At 41.3% G+C, this 26777-nt stretch overlaps 1 protein-coding gene across 3 annotated transcripts in view; it reads left to right on the forward strand.

The window, feature by feature from the left end:
• Positions 1 to 26570, forward strand: part of LOC140070419 (adhesion G-protein coupled receptor G1-like) — a 31985-nt gene extending 5415 nt beyond the window's left edge. For 2 of the 3 annotated variants that reach the window (XM_072116921.1, XM_072116922.1), the window contains exons 2-14: positions 6163 to 6232; positions 10145 to 10567; positions 14721 to 14799; positions 14884 to 14998; positions 15107 to 15229; positions 15306 to 15422; positions 16607 to 16640; positions 16749 to 16849; positions 17282 to 17403; positions 19837 to 20102; positions 20181 to 20289; positions 20374 to 20639; positions 24773 to 26570. In XM_072116921.1, coding sequence (XP_071973022.1) covers positions 6199 to 6232; positions 10145 to 10567; positions 14721 to 14799; positions 14884 to 14998; positions 15107 to 15229; positions 15306 to 15422; positions 16607 to 16640; positions 16749 to 16849; positions 17282 to 17403; positions 19837 to 20102; positions 20181 to 20289; positions 20374 to 20639; positions 24773 to 24918 — 1935 coding nt within the window. In that variant the 5' untranslated portion in view covers positions 6163 to 6198 and the 3' untranslated portion in view covers positions 24919 to 26570. Of the gene's footprint in view, positions 1 to 5498; positions 5572 to 6162; positions 6233 to 10144; positions 10568 to 14720; positions 14800 to 14883; positions 14999 to 15106; positions 15230 to 15305; positions 15423 to 16606; positions 16641 to 16748; positions 16850 to 17281; positions 17404 to 19836; positions 20103 to 20180; positions 20290 to 20373; positions 20640 to 24772 lie in introns of those variants that run through there. The other variant, XM_072116920.1, reaches the window with a different exon arrangement.
• Positions 26571 to 26777: the final 207 nt, after the last annotated feature.

Raw genomic sequence — 26777 nt, forward strand, 5'->3', positions numbered from 1 at the left:
GTTTCCTCTACATCCGATAAATCAACTTTATGTTATATTACATAAACTTATATATTATATTAATATATATAGAGTGCATGTACTGCACAGCTGGCCCCTCCGATCCTCCCCATGTCCCATGCCTCTTCTCAGCATGTTATGTTATCAGGGCGTTGTCATCTTAGCTCCTGTTACATCTGCAACGTCTACTCCATGTATGTATCTGATTACATGAAATCACAACATGCTTCCATGGAGGATGGGAATGTGTAGAATCCCTCTTGCTGTGTTTTGAGGTGATCAGATATAACAGGACCTTAAATGTAGCAATGTGTCATTCACAAACGAAACGGCTCTAAGAGCCAGCTCTTGTTCGTGAAGGATGTGACCTCAGTGAGCCGATGGATCAATTAACCCTGCCCCTAGCCAGCTCACCATGTCCCCTTTATCCCGATACAATTGGGTTAAAAGTGGAATGGTGTGGGGTGATTAACTGGCCTGCGGCTCCCTATTATATATTTAGTGAGAGGAACCTAATGAACCAGCTCACTAAGAAGAGTAATTCCCATCACTACTTAGACCTGGCCACATGACTGTAACAGAGCTCTCTCTCAATGTTCCATATAGCAGCATATCATAACACTTAGACCTGTCAATCAGAAACAAAGAGGATTGGCAATGAAGTAACCACTTAATATGCAGGGCTTCATTGGACTTACTTAGTGTGATGGAATTGCATCAGTTGTTGCAAATAAGTTTACAAACTGATTTTTTTAACCTTGCAGCCAAGGAAAGGAACTAATGTTTTTTAATCATAGGTTTTAATGAAGTATTTATTTGGGTGGGTTAATTTAATGTTCTATTTGATGTTCTCTGTTTTGACAACAAACTAGGCAGTGCTAAACCTTTAGAGCTTGGTATGTTGTTATAATGTAATTTTAAGAAATGTGTACTTTACAACTGTTTGGCAATGCTAATGTAATTTAACCCCTACATGGACCTGAATGCTTTACTATGTCTTAGTGATTGTTTAATTAGCGCACCAGGATGTGCTATAATATCCTCTCTCCCGTAGCGCACTGTCAGTATTGACAGTGTCCGGGAGGGGGGAGTTCAACTGTGACAGATAGTTGACATTCCCCACTCACCAACAATGGACTGCTGCTATTGGTCCATTGTCAGCGATTGCTGTGACATCGAAGCAGGGAACACAGGTTCCCAGTCTCACTGTCTGTACAGACAGTTTCAGGAATGGGGAGATCAGCTGTTTCGGGAACTCCTCAGTCACCACAATGGACCAATAGCAGATTGGATACCAATGTACAAAAATGTCTTAATTTTTCAGATAATTCCGTATGCCCCTCCAGGATGACCCAAACAATGACTGTCTTTTAAAAATACACCCCATTATTCCAATTTTAGACAAACGATTTACATCTGTCTTCACCCCTTTAAGGGAAATCTCAATAAATAAATCCCTAGTTAGGGGAGAATTATATTCTGTCAGTGTATGCCAAATTAGCAAGCCAGATAAAAAAAAAAGTTGTGTGAGGCAGCGACAGTATATACATTCATTCCATGTTTATGAGGAGAATACAGCCCCCAGAATGTCCACCACACATAAGCACACGTGGAATATTGTGTTGGACCTTATATTCAAAATGCATAATCAGGGGTACCACATATACACTGACAACATACCCCTGTTTAAATGTCTCATGGGAAAAAATAGCATGACTTGTGGCTTGCGTAAAAATCATAAACCTCTTCCAAAAACCTTTGTCAGTCAACCCTGAGAGCTGGTGAAAGCACAGCATTGCAAAAAAGCGGTGCAAGATGAAGCGCTAAGACAGCGCGAAACGATTCGTCCCTCTCACACTGCTACCTGCGTCCCTCCCTCTGCCTGATCGCATGTATGTATTTTAAAGGATCGAAAATAAAGAAATGATGTTTTAAATCTTCAATGGTGAGTGCCAACTATTCATTTTCTATTTGACTATTGCATTGCAAAATGAGGTTGTGGTTTGCTTGAAGTTAAAAGACAAAAAAAAGGTGATGATGCTGACAACAATCCTTGATGCCATCTGTACCCCTGACACCATGCGTGGCACTTCCACTCCTATCCATAAGTCTCTATGTATACAGGATTATAATAAATTTATAGGGGGTGTGTTGATTTAAATGACCAAATTTTGACACCCTTCCTTGCCACTAGAAAAACCAAAACTTGGTATAAAAAATAGCAATTCCCTTTATACAAATGGCAATGTACGATGCCTTTGTCCTTTTAAGATTGGCCGCCCACCAGGGTCCATGTTTAGAGTACCAGGAGAATGCCATAATCACTTCTCCTGCTAGAAGGGGAGGGTAAAGCTCTGCCTCTTCAATAAATGTTCCCCAAATAGTGCAAGGGCAGCACTTTCTGTCTGTGGTGCCACCAACAGAAACAAAAACAGAACCCCCCCCCCCCCCCGCCTCAAAAAAAAATTCTGTGTGTGCACAAGAATGGTATCTGCAAGGATGCAAGTAATACATGTTCTTCCAAAGCTGTGCTGTGTATGAAGGACTTCTTCCGTATCTACCAAACAGCCGTGGAAGTGTAATTTGTTAAAAACATCCCAAGCTTCATTCTGATATCTGCCAAGTTTTTATTTTATCATCTAATGAAAAATAACAAAACTAAAAACATTATCAATAAACTCCTAGATGAATAGCTAATAATTTTATTATATGCACATTTATAGGCCTATGCCAGTGGTGCCCAAAGATTACCCAAGTAAGATACAGCCTGAAAAATGTTACAAAGTCTATGTTCATTTTTGTGCTTAGTTAGGTGTCTGAAAATGTGTCTTATAAATTAAACATTTGTGTAAAAATTAAAAACTAAATTTAACTTAGGCTTTTCACTAAATCCTAAATAAAATTTTGTCACTTTCAAAATGGCATCACATATCTGTTTTGAGTACTTCAATAGGTGCAGACTATAATATATGGTGAGTTATGGGGGTTTCTAATGTAAATGCCTTAAAAACACTTTAGAAATGTAATGGTCCCCCAAAAAAATGGTTTGGGAAATTTTCTCTAAATTTGGAAAATTTCTGTTATATTTTTAAGCCTTCTCTCATCCTAAAAAAGTAAAAGAACACTGACAAAATTATGCAAACATAAATTAGACATATGGTAAATGTTAGATATACACTAGTTTAGATAAGTTGAAGTGTTCCAAAGTTCTAACCATATAAACTGATACATTTCAAATATGAAAAATTGGGCTGCGCACTTGAGGCCAGAAAAGGCTGGGTCTTGGAGGGGTTAATATCTTTGCGAATGTAAATATATGGGGGTTATTTATCATATCAAAGTTCTATGTTTGTCTTTGGAGTTCCACTTAGATTCATTAAAGTGTATTTGGTCCTTTCATAAATGTTCTTATTCTCTTGCTGTCTGCTATTTTTTTCTTCAAAAAGTTGCAAAATACATAATAAGTCACAGCACATATACACCAGCAGTGGACTGGAGTGACTATAAGACTTTTTATGCAACTTCATTAAAAAGTCGCAAGTCATGAATCAGGGTTTGCACTTCTTTGCATAAGCAGTAGTTCTATGTTCTCGCCTTTATAGTGAAGTGACGGAAATAGCCCTGCCCAACTTTTTAGAAGGTGCCTAAAATACTCAAAGCTATTTTTTTTGAGACTTTTTTATGCCAAAAAAGCCAGGCAAAACCAATGAAAAATAAGTAAGTCTACATCACAGCTACTGAAAATATTGTGATACAATTACTTTAACTATTAACTTTAACTATTACTCGTGTCATGGTTATTAGAGAGTCTGATGTACCACCCCTTATAAAATTAATAAAGTGAAGCTGCAGCAAAAGATGGTTGGGTCATAGGGTAGCATTGGGTCAGTTATGTATGCTTCAATGTACCCTCCTTTACAGCTAGTAGATGAAAAAAAGAGAGCTTCATCAGTAGGGGGGTCAAACTACCTGATTTAAACAAATCCAGAAGGATGTTGTGTTGTAAAGAAACCAGCTTACTGTAGGGGGTGATGTGCCAGCCTATATAGAGCCACAGTGTTACAATAAAGGTCTAGCTGAAGCTGCAGGTGTGAGCATATCCTGGTAGAGGTCAACTCTTGAGGCACAAGAAAGTCCATCCGTCTTTAAAGGGACTGTCTCGTCGCCTAACCACTTTTCATACTGACATTCTCAGGATATGTTGGGTCTACTATCGGATAAAGGATAGCTAAGAAAAGTAGGAGAGGTTAAATACTCCACAGATAGGATGGCATTGTAGACAACGTGAACTGTCAACCGGTGCAAGTTCAAACCTACTTGTTGCCTTTTGTTCTAAGACCACCATACAAGTTGTTTTCCATGAAGCATTGGGACAGTGAAGTTAAACAGTTACATGTGTGTCCTCCCACTAAGTGGAGAAGCACTTTACCACCAATGACCATTAGATCTTTTTCACTTTCACCTCTAACATGCCTGGCAATGTTTGAATATTTTTACTAATACAATGTAAATAGATTTGCTAGCATATAAGGCTGGGGAACACAAAGCGAAAGGAGCGTAAGGTAAAATTTTGACACAGACTTGAACAATGTAAAAACCGCCTGTAATGAGCTGGAAATCTACAACATAAATAGTATATTTTTTACTTGCACATAGATGGGGTTTGTTGAAAATTGCTGTGAGCTATCCTCAAGCATGGCCACAGCATCTGATAACTACATTTCATCTTACATGTCATTCGCCTTGAGTTTCCCAGCACTATTTTTGTTGTGTTTTTGGGACTTGTATTGCTAAAAAATTCTTGTCAATTAAAAACAAGTGCAGCTAGAGTATACATCAAAACTGAGAAAATTGCATATTAATTAAAGGGGTTATCCAAGATTAGCAATAAATTAGTGACAGGTTGGGGCCTGTAACTGCAGGACAATCTGTAACAGTAAAAAAATCAAGTAAAAGTGTAGGGCCATTAAAAGAACAATTGCAAAAAAATTGTGGCTGGTCCTGGACACACAAATTACTCAGGTCATAAACCAGTTAAACATAATGGTGTTGGCTATGGTGATTTTGAATACTTTCCTTTAGCAGAACAGGAAACATTAACCTCAGCGCTGCACATAGCAAGCAACTTACCGCACTTACCGTAAATATCTTTCAAGCAGTTTGCACTGAAATGAACTGCAAATTCCACCAGAATACTGGCGCAAGCATCTCAGTAAATGTGGGCCGTTACGTGCATTATTGCAATTCAATCTGATTCACTTCAATGGAGCTGATATGGCATATCACACACAGCCTGCAGCTGCAGGTATGGTGCTGTTTTAAGAAGAAAGTAGCCACATTTTTTTCTTATCTTGGACAAGGATTACACACTTATCCATTATTCCCAGTGCAATTCTAATACCAAAACACTACAATCCTCAGAATGACATGTCCCTAGAAAGGAATCATTGCTCTTTGTTCATTAGAAATGTGACTTCATACATCCGGGAGGGATCAAGGGATTATCTGATGTTACCTGTACACACACCTGAGGAGGAGGAGCACTCACCGGAATCTGGCGAGACGCCGCAGGTAAAGGACAAAGGACAAAACAAAAGAAAACCAGACATGGAAACCCCATCTCACCCACAATATACTGTGTAACTCCAGCTTTACCAGAGACTGTGCACATGCCCCCCTTACCTAATAGAGACATTGCATCAAAACCTCTTCTCCTCTAAAGACTGTGAAGTGTGCCCCCTTTTTTTTTTTACCAGAAACCATATAATGTAGCCCCTTCTCTCCCACACTGTTCAATGTAACCCTTATCTTCCAAAGACTATAGTGTGACCCCTGCTTTTTCACTCTGTGTAATAACCACTTTCCTTATGCCCGTGTGCAGTTTAACCCCTACTCTTCCAGAACCTGTGCAGGATAGCCCCTTTCTCTATTACTGAATGTACATCGTAGTCCTCCTAGGACTGTGATGCAGCAGTGTAACCCCTTCCTTTCCAAGGATCTTGTAGTGTAACCTTTTGTTTGCCAGAGCCTCGCAGTGTAGCCCTATCCAGACAGAGCTATGCTTGTCCTTGTGTCATTTGCATTGTTGGTGTCAGTGAGAAACTGCTACCCCCTCCTCCTCCTCCTTCTGCAAACATTAACAAAGGTTCTTTTCTCCTCCAGCTTCAGTGCCCGGATCACCCTGGAGGATCAGTCACCATGTCCCTGCTTTTCCTTCTGCTACTTCTACATGGTAAGTGTCACAATTCTCATGGAGCCCCTTCACCTGTGCCTCAAATGAATTGTAGCTAAAATACTACCATTCCACCAACATAACATACACTTGCATTACAGACTGCACCTACACCTGCACTTTTTATATTACCCCCTACACCCCATCACAGCCAAATGCACTCTGTATATAGGTCCTTCCACCTATAACCCAACACTGACCCCTGTGCTCAAAATACTGACCCCTCACCTCCACACATACAATAATATCCTCTTACACTGTCTGCAGAGCGTTGTATCTATTCCATGCATGTGCGATACTGTCTGTGGAACATGTATCCAAGCCTTTGTAATCTGCTGAGCCACTGGAATGCTGCTATGTTTAATGTCTCCACTGTGCCATACTAGGTGTGAAATACAAAGATATGTGATGCTTTTTGAACTTTATATCTAAAACTATATTGTCTCACATGCCAATGTATCTTATTCAGTCTAAGGGTGCTGCCACAGGTCGCGTTCTTGGACCGTTTAAAAACGTGTTTTCAGTTCATTTAAAAACGGATGCGTTTTTGTAAGTTTACAATGGGTTTAGCTGGTTTTAATCTGTTTCACAGCTGCCTACACTTCTGGAAAGAAAGATAAACAGGTCAAAACCAGCCAAACGCATGGTAAACATTCAAAAATGCATGCTTTAAAACGGTTCAAGAACGCAATGTGTGGCAGCACCCTCAGGTAATACTGTCTGTTTAGCTGCTCTAATTGTATCATGCATGATGCTGCCTGTGTTGTTGTTGTACACATAATCTATCATGTATGATATATGTATAATCTATCATGTATGATATATGTATAATCTATCATGTCTTTAGAGCTGTGGTATCATATTCTATCATGTCAGACACTTTCTCAGAGAACCCCACAGCACTCCATTCCCTGCCCTGTAAGATGCCTTTGGACTTTTACTGATGGAGCAAGCTATGACTTGTTCTGGTAATTATGGTTGGATTGTTCTAAAACAATAATTGAATCAAATGTTTAAGTCTTCTGCTACATGAAACCAGACAAGACTGACACAAAGTGAGAGAATCTGTGGGCAGACTGTGACACATTCTGTACACAAAAGACATTGCCCCCGCCATTGGAAACTTCTCACTCAGTGTGACTCCAATCCACGCTGCAAAGTTACAGACCCTGTGTCTAATGTATCCGCTATCACCATAACACAACTAAGTACATCCTCTATCAATTTTTTCACCTTCCAGAAACCTGTAGCATCCCCTCTACATGGCTCCTTTCATATTTAGGGGAAGAGTAACTCATAGAGACACCCAAGCACCAGAGGTCAGGGAAACCCCACTCAGTGAAAGATGCAGCATCTCTCTGAGAACAGCTGTATGGGATTTTTTGTGGTGTTCTCCCGTTTGCTTTGAACAGCGTTCCACAGGATGGTGGATATTAAAGGAAATACAGAGTCCGTGCCATTTGTGGTGGTGGGGCTTGACATAACTTTGATAGGGTCTCCAGTATTGACAGATCTACCCATATATATGTTATTAGGTGACATTGAGCCTCATCTCTCAGCATTCTGGTACCTCATCTCTGTAATATATTATTATAGGACAGTGTCATCTCCTCACTATTCAGCAGCACATTGGGCCACATTTATCACTTTTGTGCGCCTAAGTGTAGTAGTTGCGCCTAAATTCAGGCGCACTGTTTTGCCAGAATTATCACAAGCTACAACCATCTGTGATAAGTATATTTTCTGCCTCGTATTAATCACTTTACTTTAACACAGTTTAGGCGCAGTTTAGGCGCAATGTTAGATTCGGGCACTTACATGTGATCCTGCTACAAGCTCCTCTCTGCTTCTCCCACATCCCAGCAAGAAGATAACACTCACAGCAGCACCCAGGTGTGTGACACCCAGCACCCAGTGACCTCCTCAGCAGGGGCTTCTCCTAGAGGGGATCCCCCAGTGCTGGTCTCCTGCTGCACCCCTGTAATTCTGCACAATATCCCCCTCAGACACTGTGCAGAATTACATGGGGGACACTTGTTTGCAGTATCTGCAAAATTCTGCAAGCTTCTGCAAACTTGTGCAAACTTCTCCTCTCTCTTGCTTTGAGCTCAGGTTTTGCAGAATATTTTGTAAATAGAAGGTGATGAACTGTAAATAGAGTCTGCAGCTCCTGTCTGTAATGTATCTAATGTATCTATTATATGTTCCAGTGTCTGGCTGAGCTCTGCTGCTAGAAATGAGCTCTTCTGCAAAGTGGCTCAGTGCTTTCTTCTCAGATAACGCCACCTTCGTGCTGGAGTGTTTTTGCGCCTAAATGCAAAAGTCGCACGTGAAGAATATCATTAGGCGCAGCAAAACATCTGGAATTGAACGATAGATGAGGGAAAGGTGGTTATTTTAGCTGCGCGGCTAATTTGACGTTTAATCGCAAAAATGGCGCAAAAACGGTGCGCCTAAACGTAAAGGCGCAAAAACAACAGAAAAAACAAGTGATAAATGTGGCCCATTGCTTTCAGCCCCTGCCTGTAGACTCTCTCTTCAGTTGACAATACTTTATTGCCCTTATATTATTATTATAATAAATAGTTTTTTGCACATTCTGTTCCCCATACAGTTACATGTATGAATGGCTTCCATCTGTCCTACTTCCGTTAATTATAACAGTGAAAAGTATTTGTGCTTTTTTTGACCTATATACTGGTGGTAGAAACTTAGCTTTAGGCTCCATTCACACAACCGTATTTGGGGCCATGATTTGGCCACAATTTCATGGCCCCATAGAGGTCTATTATATCCAGGCACAGTGAAGTGAACACATTGGGAGGCATTTATTACGTTTTCTGGCGTTTTTTTTTCTTGCTGCACCTTCTGAAGTGTTAGTGGCACCTTTTCTCATACTTATGCCTTTTTCTTTGGAGGGGGCACTCAATTTGGGCATAGTTTGGTAAACCTGACACTTATTTGGGTGCAATTTTTGACGCACAAATAGAGAAGCTTAAAGCTGGTCTACCAAGTTCTATTTCACTTTCTTGAACATGGAGTCAGCTCAGTTCCTTTTCGGTTATGGGCTTATTCACTATATCCCTGCGCCGAAATCTAAAATCCCAGTCTAACTTACAGCACAATCTAAAACAAAACAGACCCAGCACCACAATTGATGAATGACCCCAAATATGTTTCAGCGTACCATGAGTGAAACGAGTGGCCGCACTGCAAAATATAGGGCTGTTCGTCTTTCTAAGGAGGGGTGAGCAGAGCCCGAAGCACACGGGTTGTTTGTTTGAATGAGGCCTTAGCTAAACAGCCCAACACTGTAGTAAAGAGGGATGCGCAACTGCAGCGTTTAGCAAACAGAGGATTTTATTCTAGTCTAGATGCTACTCTAATCAGATGCAGATACAAAGAAGAGTCATAAAACCTACAAAAAAAACTTAAAATGAATAAGGCATTGAATAACATTCATACAACCAAACCAAGAAAAAAAATCAAATAACCCAAATTAAAAAAAAAAATACAAAAATAATCTTTAATAAATTACAAATGAAAAGATCATACTAAATTTATGGACACATATTTAGGTCGTTCTAATTGAAAAAGAATAAAAACAAACCAAGATACAGAAGGGGCTAGGAGTTAGGAAATCCTGGTGTGGTTTCCAGCACTCTATCAATGAGTAAATTCCAACCCCTGTAAAGCCAAGGTAAGGCTCTGTACCTGGGTAATATAACATAGATAAACAAGAGTGTTCTAATTCACAGTTAGCAGAGATCTTGAGAAATTGAATGACGAAGAATAAGCTTAATTTACAGAAAGTTTATATTAATTAAGTTATTATATATAAAGTTTAGATTATTAATCCTTTAATAAGTATTAGATGCTATGTTACATGACATGTGCTTTAATGTTCCTCAGAGCTGATGCCGGGCACACAAGGCTTGTCACTGTGTGGATGGAGGACACAGGAAAGTGGTGGAAACAAGTTGCAATATTCAGCTGGCTCTGGAGAAGATACATTTACCGTGGTGAACACAGAAAAGGCTCTGATCGTGTATTCCCCTTTTCTGAGCTCTAATGAAATTGTCCTACAGCCATTGCGGGGAACTTATTTATTCTGTGTGCACTGGATACCTGCCTTGGGCATCTTTAACTTCACGTATGGAGTAACCAAATCACATATTATGCAGACCAGCCCACAGACCAGGAGTAATCTGCTCCAGCCAACACCGCCATCATATACATGTGATTCCAGCACTTTGCTTTTTGATGTCACCATCAATGGACAACCACTGAATAACTCCTGCAATTTCACCTTTCCCCTCCTATCCACGGCCACAGGTGAGAATTACATTCAGGATTGGACTTTGACACCAGAGTGGTGGGCCCAGTCTGTAACATAATAATGGGTCCCAAGGTCCCACAGAAAACAAGCATATCAGAAGGTAGCAATCTTTTGTTATAGATTATTCTACCTTCTTAGTGTTGATTGAGGGTGGGCCTCAGCATTATAACGCCTGGTGAACCCTAGCTTCCCCAGTACGATACTGCTAACATTGATGGTAAAAACAGGAGAAATTGTGAGCACTATATATTGTATAAGAAATAAGTATACCAAATATACATTCTGTATGTACTGTACTCTCGTTCTCTCTTCTAGTGTCTATCTTTGTCTCTGTCTTCCCTCCTCTCTCACCCACTTCCTTGATTCCCCTCTTTGTCTTTCTATTCTCTTTCAGTTTCTTTTTTTCAGAACCTCTCATACAACCTGCTGTTTAGGACCTTGGACAGTAAGCAGATATATGGGGAAGATAGGGGGAATTCCTGACACCATCTGACCTCTAGCGCGTACCAATGTTCAGACAGTACACATTATGGAGTAACCTCCCCTTTATTCATATATTGCCAGAAATTATTGATGAGCATTCTGTGGGACTCCCACTCCCAATAGACTTACTAGGTATAATATGCAGAATGGTGCAGTATGATGATACACAAATCTGGCAACTTGAACAGGTTCTGTCTATGATTCATTATAGGGGAATGGGAGGGCACTATGACTTGGAGGACTCTCTGGTAGACTTGGTGTACCCTAGCAAACAAAAAAAGAATCACTCATGGATAACTGGGTTCTTGTTATTTAGGAGGTGGTAACTGTACAGTTACTTATATGGTAATCAGAGGATTTAGTAGATAGGTCTGGTGAAAATGCTGTAGTATAGTCATTGGAGCCCAGTGTCATTCAAAACCATAATTGATTCTGCTGAGATTGAGGGATAGTTGTACCTCTGCATTAATGTTGCCAGTTTTTCTTCCGGTGTCATGTGCACAGTATGTATTTGCTGCTTAGGAGCCCCCTATGTCTGCCATGCTTATATGGTAGATGGATATAGTTTGCTGCGCTAAAATCTTAAAGAAAATCTACCACCAGGATCAACAGTTGTAAACCAAGCACACTTACATGCTGGTGTGTGCCCCCTCTGGCAGGATCCGTTCTTCATTTAGCTTTTAATTGCCCTGTTTTTAAGGGGAAAAAAGGCTTTAACATTATGCAAATTAGCCCCTGGGCTTTGGGTTCCATTAAAAGTTATGGGCTCATTTGCATAATTTCTAATTGCAGTCATGACCATACAGTTAATGACGGATCCTCATATAGGCAGTATAGGTGGGCCCGGGGCCGTTGGATTCCCAGGATTCGGGGCCCTGGTTGCGGTAACATATCTTTGTGAAATCATCTCCGGCTTCTTCTGCCCAGCTCTATCTTCTTCTCTTGCTGCCCAGGCGCATACATTATGACGGGGCGGTGTTGCGGACACGTGACGTCATAGTGTTGCGCGCGAACCGGAAAAGGAGAAGACAGAGCCGCAGGGCCAGAGAGAAGAAGCCATAGGTAAATATAATTTTTTTTTTCAAGGGGGCTCTAATTTGGACATTTCACTAATGGGGGTGGAGGAAATCCCTGCTATAGACATTACATTAATGGGGGAAAGCTTATAGTTGAGTTAATGGGGCACATTTACTTACCCGGGCCATTCGCGTTCCAGCGGCGGCTTCTCCAACGAGCGTTCGGGTCTTCCGGCAATTCATGAAGGTCCTGCGCCCGATGTCCACCAGGTGTCGCTGCTGCGCCGAGGTCCTCCGAGTTGCGTCGGAGTTCACTGATCTCTTCCTGGTGCAAGTAAGTATGGCGTGTGCGACCAATTTTTTTTAAAAAAATGCGGCGGTTTTTCCAAATCCGTCGGTTTTCAATCGACCACGCCCCCCGATTTCCGTCGCGTGCATGCCAGCGCCGATGCGCCACAATCCGATCGCGTGCGCCAAAATCCCGGGGGCAATACAGGGAAAATCGGCAAAATCGGAAATATTCGGGTAACACGTCGGGAAAACGCGAATCGGGCCCTTAGTAAATGACCCCCAATAAGTTTTACCATTTTTTTAAATTTGTGGTAAAATTTGGAGCCTTGGCTTATTTGCCAATATTTACTGTATGAAAATTTTTCAAACAGTGTAATGGCCTAAGACAAAGGGACATCACACAGTAGGTGTGTGGGGGCTATAGAAAAGTGTCTCCTTTCCTGTAGACCCTTCTTATAGACAATAGAAGAAGCAGCACTATTGGGAGGGGCTACAGACAAAGGTGCAGTATAGACCGGGGACTGCTGGAAATGGCACGTTATATGTGTTGGGGATGGATATGGGGTATTTGTGGGGTGACCAATTTTTTTTTCCAAGGAACCATGGTAAGGGGGTTACACAAAACGGTCCTTGGAAGCAAAAATCAGTATGGGCTGCGGTGGTGTTGTCGGGTGGAGGAGATTAGGCCTCAGGAGCGCACAGAGGCCGGGCTGGCAGGAGTCCACATCTCCTAGACCAGTGATGGCGAACCTTTTAGCGGTCGAGTGCCCAAACTGCAACCCAAAACCCACCTTATTTATCGCGAGGTGCCAACCAAAAATTAAAGCAGTAACTTATTGCTCCCTGTTCAACAACTTTCAATCATATTGGCCTCCTGAGGACAGCAACACAGTAGAAAGATGGAGAATTTTCATCATTTTAGCTTCTTTCCAGTGTGCCTCTGTACACAGAGAATCGTGGGGCCAGCAGGAGGTCCTCCAAAGATAATTCGGCCCTGTCTACTCATTCTCCCACTTCCGACAGTCCCAAGTAGCGAAGTAAGTATCAAAATATAACTGAAAGCAGCATCCTTTAAGTTGCTTGGAACTGCAGGAAGATTCTTTGAATCCTGTCTGGTGCGCTGGGGCGATGGCCATAGGTTCGCCACCACTGTCCTAGACTGTCTGGGAGATCTGGTCTGTACGGTAGTTGGGGTGGACGGTTTCATGCAGTTAGGGAATGTGATTGGCTTTCCTGGGGAGCCCTAGTCCTGTGAACAACCCAGGGACCATACGCTACTCCATACAATACATTGCAGAAGGTCAGATTGCCCACACCCTGCTGATACTTAGTCACATGGTTTCTTCCGCTTCAGTAGCTTCTTACTATTGTAAATGATTTGTCATTAATGGTCACATAGCGTGTAAGACTCCCCCTCCCCCACCACTATTCATATTGGAGAGAACCCATTGCATACTGAGACATTGCTTCTAATAACTTGTACTATGTAAGGTGTCTGTATTCTATAAAGAGCCCATGTGGACTACAATTTACTTCTTACAGAGAAAATTCAAGATTATCTCTGTGGGGAGGAGGCGCCACTACTGAACACTTGTTGTGAATTGATGGAATTTCAGTTATCTGAAATCTGTGCCAAGTGCAAAGGCCGTCACATCCTCCCCTCCCCTGCATCAGGACATCGAGTGGGAAAAGCAGTGAAAGAGGGCATGGGAGCTCACATTCTAATAATACAAGTCATCTGCGCTGTCAAGCTTTATACTATAACATTCATGATGGTAGTGCATATGTATGACATTTGTATTTCAGGAGAGGAGAGTGTAGATGTAGGGGGTTTACTAAACACAGGTCTATAAGTGTAAGGGTACATTAGGGCAGGCACACGTCAGCACGATGGAGAGGAGAAGGGATGAGCACTGCTCACACCCCCCTTCTCCATAGAGCAGTGCAAAATTTAGGAAATGTCCTATATTTCTCTGTGCAGGGTCTTGGTGCGGTGAGGCAATGGGGCAGATTTATCAAGCAGTCTGAAAGTCAGAATATTTCCAATTGCCCATTGCCCATGCTTGATAAATCTGCCCCAATGTGTGCTTACCGCACCGCAACCAGGCGTCATAGCTGTCAATGGGGACCGATATGCAGCCACAAATGGTGGCAAAAAAACATGAGCGGAGGTTCTTACTGTAAGCGCAAAGATTTAGCATAGATACTGGGACAAGTAGAAGAGTTTATGGTCTCAATGTGATATAAAGATTTTACCAATAATGAAATTTTGATTTATTTCCAGCACCACAAATATGGCAGATGATTAAAGTCTTTCTCCTACAGTCAGTAATGATCATTGTGACTGCCTGTCTTGTAGATATGAAGAATGTGGAGCATGACATCTCACAAGTTGCTGACTATCTAGATAAGAATCATTTCAGCGGGAAGGGACGCATGTGAGTTAATCACTAAAAAATAATTCCACTAAGAAACCAGCTGTACAAATTCTCCACATTACAGCCTCTTCTGTCTCTTTTCAGGCTCCGTTACTGGATTGAAACTGTGTTGTCAAATGTGACAATTGAAGAGAACAGTCACCACTTTGGAAAGGGTTCACTGCAGGCAGCTGTATATAAGTTAAATTCTTCTGATGTGGTAATTTATAATTTGGTCATAAATGGTGTTTGGTCAACTCACAGAACAGGATACTATAGGTTATGTATAGTAAACTGGTTGTAAGCACGTTTTCCTTATTTCCTACAGCTAATTTCTCTCCCCGATTGTCTTGGCGTTTCTTTGTCATTTCCAAAACAGTTGATGGAGACAGTCAACACCGGCACCAGGTTACATGTTGTCCGGATTTTGGACTCTGGAGCGCTCTTTCAGGTGAGACTTCATTCACTCATAGTTGTCACAAGATGAATCCTCCAAAAATATTGAGTAATGTTTTGTGTGTGCACAGGATGCTGCAAACAACACAGTTGTGGACAGTCAAGTTATCGGCATCACCTTTGAGGGAACACAGGTCTCCAATCTTTCCGAAGACATTGTTATCACCTTTCACCACCAGCCATTACAGGTAACAGAGGATTTCGGAAGGGACTGAGGTTTGTTAAGGTTTTTAGGAAAAAGATTTTGTGTGATCTGAACCCAATCACATTCATATATATGAGTCTGCACATACCAGTAGCCATTATCTATAGCATTATAGAGACATCCAAGTCAGGAAATGCAATAGAGAGCCATAAGCAGGCATAGTCAAACGTCTTCTCAGCCAGTCACAGGAACTAGCCATAAACCCAATGTAATGTGTAGCCTGTCTGTAATATGAACCTATCGCCAACTTTTACATACCCAGAGGGGAGTCTGTTCATTTTGGAATGGATGGGCTGGTTTGGCTATTATCCCACATCATGTCATAAGACTCACTGGAAATTATGCTTGGTGTAACGGGGACTGCCTCTCAAGGTAGCAAGGAGACAAAGTTTTCCTTATGTTATCATGGAAAATGTGTTTGCACATTTACTTCCAAGAATCCCTAGTGGAGCATGATGGACTCAATACACATGAAATGGTGTCCTTTAATGACAAACTCTCCTTAATGAGTCAGTTTCTTCCCTGACCTACGTCTTCAGCCTCTCACCTAGCCAAGCCAGTTTCTTACAGTATTCTGAAGAGATGCAAAAACATCAAAACACCTCCTTGGAAGATGTATTTGGATATTTCCTTCTCTACTGGATAAAATCCCTCTATCTTTAACAATTACTGAATATAATCACTCTCCTTGTAACACGCAACATGGGAAACACTATTCTCTTCCTATGACACCCATCTCCCTTTTCTTTTTTTTTTTAAAGTGCCTATATTTGGTATCCCCCCTTCCCCCATAACACTTTGCTACCTTTTTACAGCCATGTAACATCCATCTTAAGAAAGCTCTCCAGTCCCTCACTTAAGGTTTAAATTTTGTGTGATATCTGTCACACGCTACAAGTGCACCTGTAAAATAAGGTGGTACAACGGCTGAGGAACAGGAAATATACCCAACTGTTACAATGATGCAGATGCTTCTTGCACATTTGAGGGAGATGGTATGGAGAGATAATATTCTCTGCCATACAACCTCTGAGTGGTGTGGGGGGTGTGACCCAATTTCCTTCCCAATTGTAAAGATTTAGGTATACAGTAGTATTAAGACTAGAAATGTCCCTATCACCAGTCATTACAATTTATATTAAAGCGCTCCCATCTTTTGTGCCACAGGTAAATTCGTCTCCAGTCTGCGTATTCTGGGACGGTGAGTACCCTTCTCTTCTATCAATGTGTTCTGAGCTCCACCGTACAGTAACCACAATCAATAGATACATGTATTAGTACTGATCTGGTTGCATATCTGTTCCTACAGAGCTCTCAGAAAACTGGAGAATGGATGGTTGTAACACGGTGCCTGGTGAGGTACGCACAGAATGTAGATGCAACCACCTTACATATTTTGCACTGTTGATGGTAAGTTATGTTGAACTATCCAGGTCTTGTCGTAAACCCCAGTATTCTACCTCACTCCTATCCTGAACTCCAGAACTGTAATCTGCTATATCATTCCTATAATGAAATAAAGTAAACCACTTAATTATTTGTATCCTGAACTACTTTATCCTACTGCAAAACCCCATCCTTATAGTAATTCACTACATTAGTCCTATTCAGCACTCCAGTAACCTGCTACATCACTCCATTCCATACTGCCATATTCTGCCATACTCCCATTAAGTGATCTGCTTTATTACCCGAGCTTGAACCTCAGTTATCTGCTACTCCTCCTCTATTCTAATTCAGGTAATGTGCTATTCCACTATATCACTGCCACCATGAACCCTGGTAATATGGTACATGATCCTCATTCGGACCAAAGTAACTTAGTGTTCTTCTGTTGTTCAGCAAATATCCAGCGAGGTCATCCCTGAGGTCCATCTTGTGATGCTCTCTGTCCTGACATTTGCTGGATGTAGCATTTCTGCTGTTTCCTGCTTCTTCACAATTATTTGGATTTGTTGCTCCAGGTATTGTATATATTTATTTTTCCTAACTTATTATAACTCTGTTGGCGTGCAGTCATATATACAGACAGAAGATAAAGTGCAGCAATTCTCACCAATTTCTCTTAAAATCTTGCAGCTGAAGAGAGGGGTTGTTTTGTGCTCTTAAAGAGGTGTTCCCACAAAGACAAGATTCTTAAATATTCTCAGAATAACAAAATAACACATTCTCTAATTCACTGTTATTAACAAAAATACAGCATTTCACAGATATAATTCCAGCTTGTCTCTATTAGACCTAGTTTATACAAAAACCTCACACACACAGAGACTTCTTGCCAGCAAGCAGCAGTGTGAGGAGACTAAATCTACAAGCTACAGATAAAATCTTTATAACAGGGGAAGGAGTTTTAGCAGAACTGACTGTGTGTTTTATAGCTCAGATGTAGCAGAGCTGGGAGTGACATAGTTTTTTTAATCCATCGCATGGATCTCATCATCTCTCATCTCCGATTTGTCTTATCTCTCTTTTTCTCTGTCAGATACTTGTAGTATTATCAGAAACTAAATAAAAGTGTAGATAAACCCTGCACCCTGATATTCTAAGCACATTGTTAGCGCACAGCATCTCACAGCACAGAGGAATCATTAAGTGTCTGCTAAGAGAGTCTGCAACCATACTCTGGAATTTTACATGGACCATCATTATAGGAGATAAAACAGCAATAAAATCGTAAACTAAGGGTGCAAAAATTATCTTTATTGTGTAAACATCACTAGTGGATTAAAACTTTCTTTCATGGGAAAACCTTTTTAAGAGCTTTCTCAAGCCTCTTATGTCACCTAATCAGGCATGCCTGTGTAAGGCTTATGGAGTGACGCCAGAAACTTGAGAAAGCGATTCAAAGCATGAAACAGCCCGTCGCTTCAGCCACATATTCTGCTGTCCTGTATGCATTGAATAAAGTTTAAAATTTGAAATCTACCATTTGATTTCATGCATTATGAACCAAATCTACCTTGAGAATGCTGTAGCTTCACTGATGCAGGTATATATCTTGTTTAATCCCTGAGCAGAGTGGTTTTGCTTTAAAAATTATAACATTCAGGATCTTGGGAAAGCTGGATTGCCTTTAGCCTGCATGTTACACGGAACTTCCTGAATTGTCCAGACAGGACTAATCATCCTGAGCTGGATCACTCATAGACAGCAGCTGGGGGATGGTGCATTGATTGCTTCTGCCTGTCAGGCACAACATATGAGAGGAGAATTGCTGAGCCCCAGCACAGAAGCAACAGAGCTTCATTATCATAATTTTATAATAGTTTTTTCAGCAAAACCTCTCACTTCAGGGATTAAACAAGATGTGTTTCTGCATCAGTGTAGCTACAGCATTCTCAAAGTATGTTTGGTTCATAATACATGAAATCAAATGGTAGATTTCCTTTAAAGGAAACCTACCACATCAAAATGTTCATTTTGACCTAAACATACCTTTACCTTGGGGTGTGAAAGCCGATGCTGGAGGTGGTCTTGTTGAGGCAGATAAATCTGCAGTTTCGGCAAAAAAAAATTTTTACACTAATCAAATGACCCCATTCAGTGCCCCTGACCTAGGACGCTTGGCCACGATCATAATAATGCACATGCCTTTCGTATGTGAAACTGCTCCCCCCACCCTCCCTCCCTTGCTCCTGAGAGCCGGTGACGTCACTGAGCTCTCGGAAAGCACTGGCGCATGCGCACTGTATCTTAATTTCTCACGGCTGCAATACAAAGCGGACGGCAGTGCAAAATTAAGATACAGTGCTTATGCACCAGTGCTTTCCGAGAGCTCGGTAAAGTCACCGGTTATCGGGAGCGAGGGAGGGTGGGGGGAGCAGTTTCACACACGCAAGGCGCGTGCATTATTATGATCGTGACCAAGCACCGAGCGTCCTGGGTCAGGAGCAAGGTCCGCCGAATGGGGTAATTTGATTAGTGTAAAAATTATTTTTTTTGCTGAAACTGCGGATTTATCCTTTACAAGTCCACCTCCAGCATCAGCTCACATACCCCAAGGTAAAGGTATGTTTAGGTCAAAATTACCATTTTGAAGTGGTAGGTTTCCTTTAAGAGATATCAGTGAGCTGCCTTTAATCTGCATGTACTGTATATATGATTGACTATGTTGGTTGAGCACCCCCGGTTTCTCTTGTGAATTCCATGCGAATATCAAGCCTGGCTGGACATCTATGAAGTTTGGATGATATTGGGAATCTGTACAAGCCGTGCCAGTGTACTCTGATATGTATGTCGGCATGTAGTATGTGCTGATGTGCTATATGTTATGTTTGGTTGTTATGCTATGTGTACAATGCAGTTTGTGCTGACACTTTATAAACGTGTGTATTCTAGTATGTTGTGATATCTTATAGGTGTTCATTGCTTTACTGTGACATTTATTTTCCGGACAGGAAGATGCAGTCGAACCCCACGTTGCAGATCCATTTAAACTTGTTGGGAGCTGTGCTTCTTTTGGACCTGAGCTTCATACTGAGTGCTGTCCTTGGGGCTCTAGAGGAGCGTAGTCTCTGCATCAGCTCTGCAGCTGTTCTGCACTTTGCTCTGCTTTGCACTTTCTCCTGGATGGCCATTGAAGGCTTTAATCTCTACCGGCTGGTAGTGAAAGTGTTTCCTGCATCCTCTGTAACCACAATAAAGTTGGCCCTGGTGGGCTGGGGTGAGTACTTGTGTTTTTCTATCTTTTATTTGCCTTCCATACTGGACTGAGGTAAGAATTTTCATGTCTTCTCTGCAGGGGTCCCCATTCTTATTGTGGCTGCTGTGATGCTGATGGATCAGGAGAGTTATGGGGTTTCCAGCATTGCAGTAGAGCGGCCATCATTCCACAATTCCACAGCCTCTATGTAAGTTCTTTCTGTCTCAGTACATGGATGACATTTTCTGTTTTTTTTTCTTCTGTTATATTTCTATCTGTGTTTTTCTTCTAGCTGTTGGCTAACAGAGCCCATCGTTCATGTATTGAATCTGGGCTTCTGTGCTGCCATTCTACTGTTTAATGCCTGTATGATGGTGGCCATGACCCGACGTGTCCTGCGACTTACTGCACACACAAGAACAGAGAAAATTCGCCATTGTGTCACATTGTTAGGTCTCACCTGCATGTTAGGACTTCCATGGGGCTTGGCATTCTTCGCACATGGAGCTCTTTACCTGACGGTCCAGTATATCTTCAGTATTCTCAATGCATTGCAAGGTGAGCACTCTACCCCGTCACTTATCATTATCCTCTTGAATCATTGAACTTATTCAATATTAATTATCTTTACATTTTGTTAATATACTTTGGGCCCCTTTATACTCATCAAGTTTCAAGATTTGCTTCTTTTCATAACAATGTTATAATGACCACTAGTAGAATTACCACTTGTGTTCCCAGTCCTCTATACTAGGGCACCACTATGCCTCCACTCCCATACATTATGACACCCCTGTGCCCTGCTATAGCCGATTTACTTTTCTGTCCACACTTCTATAGACTTTAGCTCCCCTATACTTTCCATTAGTTTGATACCTTCAGTCGGTGGTAACAATTTAGTCAAGAGTAAAAAAAATATATATAAATGGGGTAAGAATATCCTGCTCCCGAGTACACCCCTCCTTTACTGGACACCCTAGGCACAGACGCTTAAGTGGCTAATGACAAGGAGGGACGGAGTGTGATAAGTATAGTTATATTACCAAAAAACAAATTTGCTAATAATAATTAGGAGCGAAAAATCCATTAGCGGCTATGTAAAAAGAAGGAAGGTGAAGAAGTAGAACCAGTGAATGATAGACTAAATGAGTGATAATGTGCAGGCAACAAAATGCCCAAGGCTACATGTACATGAACATATGCTCCCCCAGCCTTAGCTGGGGGAGCATAAAGTGGCGCGCTGGAGAGGAAGAGGGGTGAGTGGGTGCTCACCCCTCCCCACTCCATAGGAAACAGTAGCGAACGGCTGTACACAAGGGAAAATATAGAGCATGCTCTATCTTTTACCCATATATGGTGCGGTGCCAAACACGTACCGCCGCAGGGCTGCCATAGTAGTCTATGGAGACGTATATATGTCCCCACAATGGTTGTGTGCAATAGGCCTTACCCAAATAGAATCAGGCAAAATACCCACCAACTATAGAATCAGACTTGACCATCAGGAGATCATTGGAGACTTTTGCTAGGCAAGGATCAGCCTTTGAGTGTGAAAACCAGACTATAATCAGACTCTATAGGAGAAACTGCTGATAAGACAAGAGCAAGAAAAATAGTTCTGAGATGAAGAGACATTAGTGATGAATTGATAGAAGTGCAACTTTGAGACTGCAGAACTCAATGTCATAGAATGACGTCACCAATATAAGAACTAAGGAGGTGGGAGACAGTTCTAGTTGAACAGGAGGAAAGGGGTTGATGCTGCTTGGAGATTACATTTTATTCTCTGCCAGATGTTCAGTTATAGCAAACTAAATTCCCATTACCATATGCACTTTAGGACTAATGCCCCTTTTACACTTGTGAGTGTGATGCCCTGAACTTGCATCACACTCGCAGCATGTGCTGCCTGGATCTCCCGGCCCGAAAGCTGCAAACCGAAACTGAACTCAGCATGACAGTCCAGTTCCAGTTTGCAGTGTTCAGACCGGGAGATCCAGGCAGCACATGCTGCGAGTTCAGCGCATCTCACTCACAAGTGTGAAAGGGGCCTAAGAGTGGAGTGAAACGTACCAAAGCGTTAAAGAAAACCTACCTCTGCCCTAATCTGTAATTTAATTATCCTGGAAGCTAACCTAACTTGCTATTACATGCCCTAGTAGTCTCTGCAGTTAATTAACATACAGGCGGTCCCCTACTTAAGAACACTCGACTTACATACGACCCATAGTTACAAACGGACCTCTGGATATTGGTAATTTATTGTACTTTAGTCCTAGGCTACAATGATCAGCTGTAACAGGTATCACAGGTGTCTGTAATGAAGCTTTAGTGTTAGTATTGATTCTTATGACAACCCAACATTTTTAAAATCCAATTGTCACAGAGACCAAAAAAGTTCTGGCTGGGATTACAATGATAAAATATACAGTTCCGACTTACATACAAACTCAACTTAAGAACAAACCTACAGACCCTATCTTGTATGTAACCCGGGGACTGCCTGTATTACTAAAATAAAGTTTTTTAGCAAGTTAGGTTAGCTTCCAGGATTATTTCATTACAGATTAGGGGAGAGGCAGAAAGGAGGAATCTACCATCAGATGTACTTCTGATAGTTGATTCCTCATGGTAGGTTTCCTTTAAGGTTTATTAAAGTGAGATTAGATAAGTGAAGTAAGCAAGGAAAAGGGCAGATAAATGTTTTGAGCATAAACCTTTGAAATCTGCTGGTGGTATATTGCATTTAATCTGTAGAGGTCTAGCACAACATCTAGAGCACCTCCAAAATATTTGGAGGGCTATTTGGAAGGTTCGGAGAGTGTCTATGGCACTTTATAACTATGTCCACGGCACTTTTGAAAGTATTGTTGTAATATATCTCCTCCAGATGAAGACATAACAGAGAAGAAATTGGGGACAGTGATGACAGGGCTGTCTATGATCTGCTGAGTTTACAGTCACATTTTGTGGTCTGTGTCATGAAACCAGTTGTCTGAGCCACATTTGTCAGATGTTGCACAAGTAGGGGAGAATCAGCAGTTCTTGAGAAGCCACCTAATAGTGTGCTAGATAAGAGGTATACTAACTTTGGGGTATTTCACCATACCATCTAGGATACACATAGCCTGCCCTGCATTCAAAAGATCTGGCCAAGATATAAGAAGTTATTGCACTCACAACTGCAAGAAAAGTCAACTGCGCTTTTTACCTTAACCGTACACAAAAATTGATATACCATGTTGTAGGTAATTAGTGGTATATATAGTTGTCACCGAACCCGACTCACCAGAGTTCACACACGGGGATACCTACTCTATGGAGTCCCAGAATTTAGCCCTTAAGCTCCGCCCACTTCCACAAAATGGCGTCCTTACGCTAAATTTACTCCACAGAATCCACACTGCCACCACCCACGAGTTACTTACGCAAAGAAGGCCGTAGGCACCTCAACCACACAGACAATGCACCCTGATGATAACTCAGCACATGCACTCACTACTTACACAATATTACAATTATAAATTCACACAGAACATGCAATCGCTTACTACATGGACTATGCTAATAATGACCTCTGGTAACGTGATTCCCTTCAGAGACTCAGATTCTTTAAGGCTACAAGCAGAGGCTTATTAAAAAGTTTTAATTTACATAAAAATGCAGTACACTCAAAGAATTAAATTGTCAGATAAAATGAAAAAAGGATTAAAACAATACACATACAATACTTACAAACAGTTATGGAAGAAGAAACAAAAAATTCTTGCTAGTGGAATAGGAAGAAATTCTTTGGCCCGAGGACAGGGCATAAGCATCGATCCAGCCTTCTATTGTCATAGAATCCTCAGACTGAACACTACTATGTGGCTGCTTCATTAATTTAAACCCAGGTTATTTTTTGACCCCCACCCCTGGCTGTGATGTCACTGTGAGGGGGATTTTTCTATCCCCCTCCCATCAGTGAGCTACCTTTTGGGTCTGGGTTTTTATCAGAACCCCATAACTTTTGAGAGATGGCACAATTGTGCCATGGCTTGGGAGATGGCACAATTGTGCCATGGCTTCCAACCAAACGGGCATGTTATTCCCATTAACCCCATACCAAACTCAGGGTGTCTTAGCCTAATATCAGGGGTGTTCTGCTATTGGCTGCCTTCCATTGCAGCTAACGTTCTGATTTTCGGTCCAGGAGTGTGTCTAGACCCCATAACTGTCCTGTGTAACTTGGAACCTAGAATTATGAATTATGTCCCAGTTATGGACAGCTATTATATTCCCTTTGCCTAAATTTGGAGGGAAGAACATGCAGTCTGTGGCTTCTTTTCATCCCCCACTAGCTAGACTACTCTGGCCGAAAGGTGTTAATTTTACCACTTAGGAAGACCATGCTTCTCTGATCACACAGACTCCCTGGAGTGTTATAAAGACCCTGCCAGGCTCATCTTCCGGCTGGTCTTAAACAAATGGAGCCTAATGATTTATAACAGGCTGAATGAAACAACACAAAGGAAGAAAAAAAAAAATTTAAAAAAAAAATAAAATATATATATATAAAACAAACTGTGGAGGAGTAATATTATTATCACAATAGTTATATACAGTGTCATGTGGCTAGGCATTATTCACATTATGTATTTTATCTGTAAGTAACCTCTGTAGTAACCGCTCTGCCGTTTCCTTCCCCTTAGGCCTCTTTATCTTCCTGTGGTATTGCGCCTTGTCACAGCCTTCTGCCAAAAAACAGTCACACTCCTCGGACTGTACAAGTGCCACTCCAGCCTCCCCCCGAGCTGAACAGAGTCTAAGCAGCGACCACAAGAAACTCCTTGGATGAAGGTGGAAGATGGAGATTAAAGGGGTTGGTCACTTTACCTCATGTCTTTTGTAATGTATGTATGTGTAATTGTGGGGGGCGGGATATTAGGTAATTTAACATTATACATCTATTAAATAGTTCTGCACATCTTTCTTGATATGTAAAGTTAAAGGAGTGTTCCTGATTAAGCAAATAAATGTTAATGCTTGTATATTGAAAATTTCTCACATTGTTCTACAAATGTATTTGCCGTTATTCTATAAAAAGCTTTACTGTTTATTTCCAGTGGGCAGGTGAGCGGCTCGTTATAACCCACAACTCTGATTACTCTATATAATACTAACAAGCTGTATACCTGTGTAACCATGGTCTGTCCACTGGAAATACCAATGAAGCTTTCTCTATAGAAGGACAGCAAGCGGAGATCTAGAAAACAGTGAAAAATTGATAAAGAAAGTATATTGGAAAATTGTCTAACTTTTCATTAATATTTATTGGGAATACCCCTCTGCAGATGCAGGGTCATGTGATCTCTATCGCTCCATGAACAATCACCAGTTAGAGATCACATGACCCTCCATCTGCGGCCATTTTATGGACAGGAATGTCTGGCTGATGAGGTAAAAGACAGGAGGTTTCATTTTACATATCAAGAAAGCAGAGCAGAATTGTTAATAGATGTAGATTTGTAAATTATCTAATATCCTGCTCCTTACACACAAATAACAAAAAACATGAGGTAAAGTAGCCAACCTCTTTAATCCCTGGTAAATCTGCCCCATTCCCCCTTCCATATCACAAGCACTTTACTAAAAATGGGAGCACTTGGCCAAAACCATAGACAAGACAGGACATAAGTGTCTCAACCATTCCCACACCTGCTGGTCGGGTGTAGACTGCAGTAAGTTCTTGGGGACCAGTGGACATGGAGATTGTGCATCAGCAATTCCCTACCATGCCATGTAGATGGGAGTCCTTCCAGGTATCAGCTTTACCTGTTCATGGCAGCCTAGGCATTTGGCAGTGTTTCCTGATATTTTATATGCAGAAATTTCTGTGTTGCATATTATGTCTTAATTTTTGGGACTTGATTTACACCCAAGGTCATCAACGTAAACGCCCAACCCAGCTAATTCAGTCCACAAATAATCCAGGAAAAGGGAAATGATGAGATTTCCAGTGCATTGTGGAACATTGTGTGACCATATGTCCCGTGAGAGCTGAGGCACCGGTCAGCAATGTGAGAAGGCAATGTAGATTAAGTGTTTAAAAAGTTGCTTGGTCCTGGCCAGCAAGGAAACAAAATTCTTACAAGTCATTGTTCTAGAACCCAAGGCTGACTACACTAATAATATATTGAACACTGTCATATGTCATAAGACTTTCAGATCTTGGCTCCTCATTGCATAGGCTAAATAATGCTCTTTTAGATCATCATTTTGTAGGCTGCACACATTATTTGATCAGCATTGTATAGATTGCCACTTTGGAAGCATATTATACACACAGTCTTATGTCATTATGGTATAGAATGAGGTGCTGTCTTCCATCATTCGTCACCTCACCCTGTATATAACCAGCTCTCGATGTACATACAAAATGTTGTTGGTGTATATGTTGTACTTTAAAGGGATTTTATGTATATAAATTAAATTTGCTTATAAAAAATATCCATCCTAGAATTTGTATTACATCTGTCTTTTAAAGATCCATTAGGAACACCACAACATTGCGGTTTAAACACTTTAGTATCTTTATATGTTAAGCCGGTCCGCCACACGAGCGCGTACCACGGTGCGGCGAACTGGCTTAACATATAAAGTGTTTAAACCGCGATACAGCGGTTTAGAAGGATAACGAAAATATGCTCCGGCACC

The sequence above is a fragment of the Engystomops pustulosus genome, chromosome 7, assembly GCF_040894005.1.
Source record: "Engystomops pustulosus chromosome 7, aEngPut4.maternal, whole genome shotgun sequence".
Classification (NCBI taxonomy): Eukaryota; Metazoa; Chordata; class Amphibia; order Anura; family Leptodactylidae; genus Engystomops; species Engystomops pustulosus.